This window comes from Lucilia cuprina, chromosome 5 (genome assembly GCF_022045245.1).
Source record: "Lucilia cuprina isolate Lc7/37 chromosome 5, ASM2204524v1, whole genome shotgun sequence".
Classification (NCBI taxonomy): domain Eukaryota; kingdom Metazoa; phylum Arthropoda; class Insecta; order Diptera; family Calliphoridae; genus Lucilia; species Lucilia cuprina.
This window is the reverse complement of record NC_060953.1, coordinates 43,750,636-43,760,044: the sequence shown is the minus strand read 5'-3', so window position 1 is coordinate 43,760,044 and position 9,409 is coordinate 43,750,636. Positions and strand designations below refer to the sequence as shown.

Below are 9,409 nucleotides of genomic sequence, written 5' to 3'. Positions count from 1 at the left end.
AGATAGATAGATAGATAGATAGATAGATAAATAGATAGATAGATAGATAGATAGATAGATAGATAGATAGATAGATAGATAGATAGATAGATAGATAGATAGATAGAATAGAATAGTGTTTAATTTTCTTATAATTAAACTTCATTAATTTAACTTCTATTGCACTATTCTTCCCAAACATAAATAGCAATGCGATCATTTTAAAAGATCGCGATATATCCGGCGAATTAAAAGATGTTTGGAATGCAGTACAAGCTCAAAGAGATCGCGAACGTGAAGAGCAACTTATACTGCAACGCCAACAACATCAGCAACATTTCCATAACATAACAAATGCTTCGGCAAACGGCAGTTTAAATACAAATTCTGCTTTAACAACTAACGCCACTAATAATACAGCAACAACTACTCAACAAATGTTTGCAAAATCTATGCAAATAAATGCTGCTGGAGAAGCAGTGGATGGTAGTAGTGGAACACCACCTAGAAGTAGAAAAATTATACATGAAGTACAAAATGATAATAATGCAAGCAATATAGATATAGAAATGCAAGACACAGATATTACAAAAACAAGTAGCAATAGCCAGTTGTCGTTAGCCTTATTGGCCGAGCATTTGGATAATAAAATGTCTTTAGCCGCAGCAGGAGGAGGAGTAGAGCATGCAGAGCAAATACAACAACAGCAAAACAACCAAAATTCTATAACAAATGATGCCTTAAGTAATGGAAACAATAGTAAAGATTCCTTAATACAGGAGAGGGGTAATAATAAAATTGACTTAAATAATCAAATGAATAATATTAACAGTAATAAAGATCTTAAGACACAAACGACAACATTAACAAATGGTTCTGCTACCAATTGTAATGATATAGAAGTAACAAAAACTATTATTGCTACAAGTACCCCAACAAATAATACTTCAACCATTCCCGCCCAAAATCCTAATACTTGCACTATAACACCTACTACCACCACCAATACCATTACTCCTCCGGTTCAAACACAACAGCAACAGGTGCCTACTAAAAAAGAAAAACTAGGAGGTTTCTTGCCAAATGGTTGTATATTCCCACGTTTCACTAAAAACAATAAACACAAAGATAAGGACAAAGAGAAGGAGAAGGAAACAAAAACAAAAGATAAAGAGAAAAATGTTTTATTGAGTGCTTTAAAAAAATCCAAGGATAAAAAATCAAATGCTGCAGCAGCTCTTGCAGCAAATCAGGATGACAAAAATACCTCGTCTAATAGTAACAATATAACTGCCGCCTCCACCAATTGTAATACAACAAATAATAAACAACAACAACAGCAACAAAAAAACTGCCTCCAACAATTGGAAAGTGGTGTACAAAAATTAGACTTAAATAATCATCTGCATCAAACTCATCAAAATATTGCTGATAATAATGTAAACAATACCAGTGCCACAACAAATAAAACTAATGCAACCACAACAGCAACAACAACAACAACAACTAGTAGTAGTAGCTCTAGCGGTGTGGGTGTTCATTAGTTTACAACATTTTTGAATATGTAACAACAACAACAACAACAATAACATCAAAGCGTTCTTAGAAGGTAATAAGATTTTATTTTACTATTTTTAGACCAAACAACAGCCCTGGGCAACTATTATTTTGTTTTCAATTTAGGTCTGTTGTGTGCTGGTTAGGAAATCTTAAAGAATTTATGGAGTTTTTTTTTTTAACAATAAAAGTACTTTTTATGAAAGTATTAAAAATCTAAATTTTGAAAAAGATTTCGTTTTCTAAAAAGTACTTTTTTGAAAAGTACTTTTATTTACTTTACTTTTTTATTATTTCCTTTCTTTTACTTTAATCTTTAAAAAGACTTTGTTGTAATTTTTCGTAGTTTTTTTACTTTGAAATTTATAAATTTGTGGTTTTATTAAAAAAATTTTTTTTTTTAATAAATTTTAAAAAAACTTTCCAAAATTCTCTTTAAGATTTCTCTAAAACGTATAAAGTATTGTATGTATAACTGTGTAATATTGTACTATATAATCTAAAAACAAAAACACATTTAATCAAGCAAAAAAAAAAAAAAAAAAAAAAAAAAACTCACACATTTAAATTAAAAAAAATATATATTTATATTTATACGTATAGAAACTATAAAAAAACTAACAATTATTTTAAGGTACAAAACACAAAACACTTATAGTTTTTTTTTTTACATCTTTAGATGTATTTAAAAAAAGCAACAACAATAAGAAACTTATCTCTTTTAAGATACAAATTTAACTTATAAAGTCAATTTCCTTTTTTTATATAAATATATATTCTCACATGTTTAAATGAAAACAACAGTAAACAAATCCAACAAAAAACAATATAAATGATAAGACTAAAAATACATAATTTTTCACATCCTTTAGAAGAAAAAAAAAATAAGTAAAACTGTAATTTGTTTATTGTTTTTAGCCTCATAGAAATCTCTCTCTCTTTCTCACATTTACACTCAATAACAATTTTTTTAAATATATTAACGAAAAACAAAAAAATAGTTTGAAAATAGTTAAAAAAAAACACACAGAGGTGCCATTACAAAAAAAAAAAAAACAACAACAATTTATAAAAATACATATTTAAATTTAAACAATAATTATTAACAAATAATACTTCCAAAATTTAATTATATTTTTTTAGTAATTTTCTATTCGATTCTATTACAGTACTTGGCGATGGTTGTTAAAAAAGGAAAATTTATACTATTCTATTTATGTACTAGTCAATTTCTATAGAAGTCTTATGACTAATTAATATACTAATAATTACAAATCTACTGACTGGTTATTGTGTTAATCTGTTTACTAGGCTATTGACTAGTTTCTTTACTAGTTAAGGACACTTTACATGATCACACTTTGTACGTACGTAAAGTAAAATCAAATTCCATTCGTATAACAAAACAGGGAATAAAATTCGTTTGATTCATATTTTGTAAGTTTACACGATTGATATAAAACAATAACAAAGTAAGATAGAAACAGCTGTTGCACTTTTATGTATTTACATATCTATACATCCCTGATCTAATGTGACCTTGTTTCAAAAAATGAAGAAAGCTATACGACTGTTAAATTTTCCATCAGTATTCTCTCTCAACGTTTAGACGATCCCTTTCCGTACTCTTCTACACAAAATTTTTATAGATCATATTACTTGTGTGATCGTGTAAAGCCGGCTTTAAAAGATTACTTTATTGACCAGTTTATGAACTATTCTTTGAACTAGTTTATTGACTATCATATGAACTAGTTGATTGACTTTTTATGGACTAAATGATTTGTTATTCTATGGACTAGTCGATTGACATTATTAACTATTCTATTGACTTGTTACCTGACTAGTCAATGCACTAGTTTTTTGACTGTCTTAATCAGTATTTGATTGACTTTTTATACTATTCTATCTTCTAGTGGATGGATACTAAAACTGTTTCTTTCTACTTTTTGATTAGTCCATGACATAAACTATTTACTATTCTATGGACTTGACTAAGTCTAAACAATAAGCTAGTGACCATGTCTACAAATAAGCCTGTTGAACTAGTCTATTGACAAGTTTAAAATTAGATTATTTACAAGTAGATTGATAATTCTATTTAGTAGTATATTAACTAGTCTATTACTAGACTTTTAGTCTATAGAAAAGAATATTTAGTACTCATAGCACTGACCCATAAACTATTCAATTGAGTCATCTCTTTACTAATCTATTGACTAGTTGATTGATTATTTTATATTCTAGTCTATTAGGTAGTAGGACTAGGATATTTTTAATTGACTATTGACTAGTTTATTAAATACTCCTTTCATTAGTCTATTGATTTTTCCTTAGACTAGTGTATGGACTAGTTGATTGACTATTCTTTGGTCTTCTATGAACTGGTCTATTGACCTGTGTCTAAGACTATAGTATTGACTATTCTATGGACAAATCGATTGATTATTCTGTTGATGTAGTTTATTAACAAGTCTATGGATTAGTCTCTAATCACTAGTCAATAGACAAGTCAGTGGATTAGTTCTTTATTTTACTAGACTTTTAGTCTATGGTTGAGTACTATTTGTACTAGTCTATTAACTAGTATGTTGGATAATCTATACATTAATCTAATGAGTAGATAATGGATTAGTCTGTAGACAAGTGTAGAGTCTAGTTTATCTAGTCTAATCTATTGACTAGTTAATTGACATAAGTCTATTGAGTTTGTCATAGACTAGTGTATGGACTAACTGATTGACTACTCTTTGAACTTTTATGGCCTAGTCCAACTAGAGTTACTAGTCCTAGTTTATTGAGTCTTTTATGGACAAAAAATCGTTTCACTGTTCTATTAACTGGGACATTGACTATTTTAGGAATTAGTGTATTAACAAGCCTATGGATTTGTCTATTCACTGATCAATACACAAGTCTTTCGACTAGTCTACTCAATATTCTATGGACTAGACTATTAATAAAAGTAAAGACTTCTTAATATATCTTCCTGGTATTGTGCTATTTGTCGCAAGTTACAGCAAAAATATTTTAATAGTAATGAATTTTCCATTTCTAACTGACTTGGCCGATACTGTAATAGAATATAGAATTTCTTTAAAAAATTGTCATTATTTTGAATAATCTGTTTATATCTACAAATTTATCTAGAGCAGACTATTCAAATAATAACAAATTGGAAATCTCATTCTTTTAATTTTTGGTCGTAAAACTGCAACAACAACAAGTCTGAATATAGAAAAAAAAAACTTTAAGTTCCTTTTTTTTATTGAAATAAAATGGTTCCGTAATTGTAACAGTAGTTTAATTAAAAAAAATTTTCTAAAACATGAAATTTGATAAAAAAAAATGTCGAAACCTTGATACAAACTTATACTTTCCTATAGGATTGAGTTGACTGAATTTTCTATATATTTGAGAGTTTATACCCTTACACTCGTGTAAAGAGAGTACTCTTCAATGGACTAGGACTGTTCCAAAATTAACCTTAACAAAGTTAACATTGTGATAATCTCAAAAATGTTTGCTTATTTAAGTCATATGATTACAAGATCCGCATTACATGATTTTGATAGAAACAAATAAGATCCATGTCTGCTTTACATAGAGTTACAAATGAGTAGTTTTATACCAAAACTTACAGGGATTATGTAGTCTAATAAATTTTGTAGAGTAGCATTTCGAAGTCACCTTTACTTTTAAAACAACTTACGATTGCCTTCAACTGAAGGTCTGTTATAACTTGTACTTTATTTGAGATATATGTATGAATTTATCTAAAATATGAATAAAATATGAATCTTAATCTTTTACTCTGGTCATTGGATTACTTGTGTAACAAAATTAAGTTATGAATTGGAATTTTGAAATTTTATACAGGAGACGACCAAGCTTAACTGAACTATAATTTACAAATGCAAGAATTAATGTGTTTATATACATTGATATTGAAAATCATCGAAGCTTAATAATAGCAAAAGTGTACAACGGTTTAGCAGGAACTTTATATAGAGACATGAACCAAAACTGCACAACTTATAATATTGAAAATTTAAATATTATAAATCTCGGATTTATCCTAGAAATACAGTTTTTAGACATTCTTTATTAAAGAGCCTTAAGCTGGTTTTTTAATAATTCCTTTTTGTCTAAAAACTAGCTGTTTCAAAAGGATTTTATAATTATTTTTTTTCGAGAAAATCAAAGCTTTATTCAAAAACTTCCTTGTTACTGTTTTTATTAAAGTTGTTCTTAGAAATTTTCAAACTTCATTAACTTCTTAGTTAATAACATATAAATTTTTAATAAGACTTTTACATTGAAATGTAAACTAAATAATTCAATAGCTTAACGTTCATCTACAAGAAGAAAAAACTTATTTTAAACTTTAAAAGGAATATTATCTGTTGTTTATCTTCTTTATTTCCTTTAAACTTACTTTTTTTACAAATTTTCTTTATTGAGAACAAAAATTGATTGCTTTTACAAGATATTTAGATATTTTTGATTTTAAATTCTTTTCGAACAATCTTATACACATCCCCTCCTCTTTCATATATTTCAAAGTTATTTCAGTTGCCTGACAGATAATTACACAAAAATATTAATATCGTTTAATAAATTTTATTTTTTTCTTTTGTTTTTACAAAATTTCTTTATTGAGAACAAAAATTGATTGCTTTTACAAAAAAGGAAAAAGGAAAGATTGCTTACCGGAAAGACCATTATTCTTTCGGCAACATTTTTCTATCTTTGTTCGTAATCAATTGGAAAACAATGATTACTTTCCTAATTGGTTATTGTAGAGCTTATTAGTAGGACCATATTGATGTACAAATCTCTTGAGATAAACTGTTCTGTTCTTTATATTGTTTTTTCCTGCATTAATTATAACTTCCAACGCTTTTGTGTAGTTGGAAGTATCAAAATTGCTATGCCATGAGCTAGCAGATCCTTTCTTTTCTTATTTATTTTATCCATTTCTTACAAAAATTTCTTTATTGAGAACAAAAATTGATTGCTTGTGCAAAAAATTAACAAATTTTTGAAACTTTCCTATTGTAAACTTTTATAAGTTACGTACATATGTATATGGTGCCGAAAGGACCATTATTTTTCCTGCAAAATTTTCTCTATCGTTGTTCGCGATCAATCGGACAACAACGAACACTTTCCTAATAGGATATTCTAGCTTATTAGGACTAGTTTGATGTATAAATCTCTTGAGATAACCTATTCTGTTCTTTGCATTGTTTTTTCCTGCATAAATCAAAATTGCTATGCCATGAGCTAGCAGATCCTTTCTTTTCTTATTTATTTTATCCCCTTCTTACAACATTTTTTATTGAGAACAAAAATTGATTGCTTGTACAATCTTCTACATCCTTCCCCTTTCATGTATTGCAAACTTTTTTAAGTTACCTTAACAGCTGCAAAAATTTCTCATGAAATTTGCAATTAAACTCATTTCATATCTTCGGAGTAAAAAAAAAAACATACCTAGTCAGACATTTCCTTTAAGTCTGTGAAAATACTTAAAATTATATTAATATTTATTAACTTTTAATATACTTGCAAATTTTCTTTATTGAGAACAAAAATTGATTGCTTGTACATGAAAATAGCATCCTTTTTGCTTTCTATTTATAATATAAATAAATTACTTGTTCAAAATCCTTTTAATAATTCTTTTCTTAGTTTTCTCTTTATCAATTTTACATTTTACTCCCAATATTAAATTTCTTTATTGAGAACAAAAATTGATTGCTTTTACACAAAACATTATCAAACATTATTTAGTAAACTACTCTATATTCTTCTAAATCCCAATATAATAATAAATTATTAAATATTTATAAAATTTCTTTATTGAGAACAAAAATTGATTGCTTGTGCATAAAAAGCGCATTCTATTTACAAATATATATATTCTTTATTAAAAATTCTTCTATGTTTTTCTTTATTATCTTCCAATTTTTAATCAATTTCCATACACTAGCAATATGTATAAAATTTCTTTATTGAGAACAAAAATTAATTGCTTTTACGATAGGAATTTCCTATTAAAAGCTTCCTATTTTTAAGATATTTTGTTTATTAATAATATAATTCTTTATAAAAAGAAGATTTATCATTTGTTTATTAATTCTATATTCTATTTGTAATATGTATAAAATTTCTTTATTGAGAACAAAAATTGATTGCTTTTATGGAGGTAGGGATTTGGTCTCATACTAATTTTTTTAATGTTAAAACCTTGTATCCCTTTAAACTAATTACTTTTACGTAAAAAAACTCCTAAAGCCTTATTTGAAAATATATTTAAAAAGTAATATTTGGCAATATATATGCAAAATGTATTGTACTCCTTTATAGAAAACATATAAAGTTCATCCTGTTCCTTTAAATTTGCAACATACATATTAATTCCTTATCAAATATAAAATTTATTAATTCTTATTTTAAATTTTTAATCGTTATTTGAATTCTACTCGTAATATGTATAAAATTTCTTTATTGAGAACAAAAATTGATTGCTTTTACGGTGGTAGGGACTTTAGGTTTCCTACTAATGTGTTAAAAGTTTCTTTTAATGTCACTTTATTATTGAAAACAATTATCTTAATTTACATTCTTTTTACAATATTGATGATTGCTTTTACGTTAGCGACTTTTGATGATTTCAATACTAATGTATTTAAAGTTAGAATTATGGCTTCTAACACCTGGGTCAAATTTGCTATACCATAAACTATCAGATACTATTTTTTCTTATTTATTTTATCCTTTTCTTACAAATTTTCTTTATTGAGAACAAAAATTGATTGCTTGTACAAAAAAATGTATACAAATTTTTAAGATTTTTTAAAATCGTTTTCTATAGTGATCATATAACAATATCAATATAGTACTGCTATGTTGTAGTGTATATTACGTCGATTATTTATAAAAATTTTTTTGAGGTTTACAAATAATTTATATAAAATTTCTTTATTATGTATTTTACAATCAGGACTAAAGTTTACAAATAATACAATATTCTTATAGTAATCATTATTATCGATTTTTAATCGTTATTTGAATTCTACTCGTAATATGTATAAAATTTCTTTATTGAGAACAAAAATTGATTGCTTTTACGGTGGTAGGGACTTGGTTTTATACTAATTTGTTTATAGTTAAAATCATGTATCCCTTTAAACTAATTACTTTTACGTAAAAAACTCTTAAAGGCTTATTTGAAAATATATTTAAAAAGTAATATTTGGCAATATATGTATATGCAAAATGTATTGTACTCCTTTATAGAAAACATATAAAGTTCATCCTGTTCTTTTAAATTTGCAAAATACTTACTAATTTCTTATCAAATATTAAATTTATTAATTCTTATTTTAAATTTTTAATCGTTATTTGAATTCTACTCGTAATATGTATAAGATTTCTTTATTGAGAACAAAAATTGATTGCTTTTACGTTGGAAGGGACTTTAGGTTTCCTACGAATGTGTTAAAAGTTTCTTTTAATGCTACTTTATTGAAAACAATTATTTTAATTTACATTCTTTTTACAATATTGATGATTGCTTTTACGTTAGAGACTTTGATGATGCCTCTACTAATGTATTTAAATTTAGAATTATGGCTTCTAACACCCAGGTGCTATACCATGAATTATCAGATCCTATTTTTCTTATTTATTTTATCCTTTTCTTACAAATTTTCTTTATTGAGAACAAAAATTGATTGCTTGTACAAAAAAAATATATACAAATTTTTAAGATTTTTTAAAATCGTTTTCTATAGTGAAAAACGAGATAACAATATCAATATAGTACTGCTATGTTATAGTGTATATTACGTCGATTTTTTAT

General features: G+C 26.1%; 1 protein-coding gene across 6 annotated transcripts in view; it reads left to right on the top strand.

Annotated features, from left to right (window-relative positions):
- The window catches only part of LOC111683421 (putative uncharacterized protein DDB_G0292292), an 8,690-nt gene extending 6,921 nt beyond the window's left edge, over positions 1–1,769 (top strand). For all 6 annotated transcript variants that reach the window (XM_046951793.1, XM_046951794.1, XM_046951792.1 and 3 more), the window contains exon 4: positions 188–1,769. In XM_046951793.1, coding sequence (XP_046807749.1) covers positions 188–1,523 — 1,336 coding nt within the window. In that variant the 3' untranslated portion in view covers positions 1,524–1,769. The remainder of the gene's footprint in view (positions 1–187) is intronic.
- Positions 1,770–9,409: the final 7,640 nt, after the last annotated feature.